The sequence below is a fragment of the Sphaeroforma arctica genome (genome assembly GCF_001186125.1).
Source record: "Sphaeroforma arctica JP610 unplaced genomic scaffold supercont1.5927, whole genome shotgun sequence".
Lineage (NCBI taxonomy): Eukaryota > Ichthyosporea > Ichthyophonida > Sphaeroforma > Sphaeroforma arctica.
The window spans coordinates 1-993 of NW_014034631.1; the positions used below are offsets into that span (position 1 = coordinate 1).

The window sequence follows — 993 nt, forward strand, 5'->3', positions numbered from 1 at the left end:
TGCCAGTTGCTAGAGAGTCTGCACCTGTGCGATAGCAAATTTATGCGCAGATACATACATTCACACACACACACACACACACATATATATATACATGTTTACATACATTTACGCATATATGCATATACACATACATTCACACACATCATATATGCATATTTACACACACACCCACATGACCGCATTATTTTCACCGATATTCCCGCACCTACATATACAACTATCACAAATTGTGTGATTTGCCGAGTGCCAATTAATAGGCGTTGCAAAGGGCAAGTTCACTTGCCGTTTGAGCTTTCGGGCTTTAGCACATACTGTGGTTAAAACTGCGACAGCTATCACGTATCTGTCCATACCTATACACTAACAAACTTATATATATATATATATACTTGCGTATCACATCATTTGCAATATACGTTATAGCCATATACACATGCGTATTACATCATCTGCACCGACACTCACCCGCATGCACAACCCAACCACCAACCACCAGGAACTGTGCAAGCTGCCTGAGAGTCCCTTCATAGGCATTGTACGGGCGGCAGTGCATCTGCTGTTTGAGCGAGTGGAGTACATGGACATCGAGTGTGTGCAACGCCTCAGCGCATGGCTCAGCTGGCACTTTAGCAACATAGACTTCAAGTGGGAGTGGCACGAGTGGTCGGAGGTGTGTGTAGGATTGTATAAATAGTGTGAGGTGTGTGTAGGATTGTATGAATGGTGTGAGGTGAAAAAGTGGGAGTGGCACGAGTGGTCGGAGGTGTGTGGAGGATTGTATGAATGGTGTGAGGTGTGTGTAGGATTGTATGAATGGTGTGAGGTGTGTGTAGGATTATATGAATGGTGTGAGGTGTGTGTAGTATTGTATAGATGACCTCGTATATGGAAGCCTTCCACACGCCTCTATGTCCCTATGCAGGTCTTAGTACTGCCTGGATGATAACCCAAGTGGGTGTTCGGTGTGGATACGAGTGCCAATCTAACGTT

General features: G+C 44.6%; 1 protein-coding gene across 1 annotated transcript; it reads left to right on the plus strand.

Moving 5' to 3' along the window:
• Nucleotides 1–472: 472 nt before the first annotated feature.
• On the plus strand, nucleotides 473–673 carry SARC_15314 (hypothetical protein; the record flags this gene model as incomplete). Its single annotated transcript, XM_014290563.1, has 1 exon — nucleotides 473–673. A coding segment is annotated over one exon (201 nt), but the record flags the coding sequence as incomplete, so codon positions are not given.
• Nucleotides 674–993: the final 320 nt, after the last annotated feature.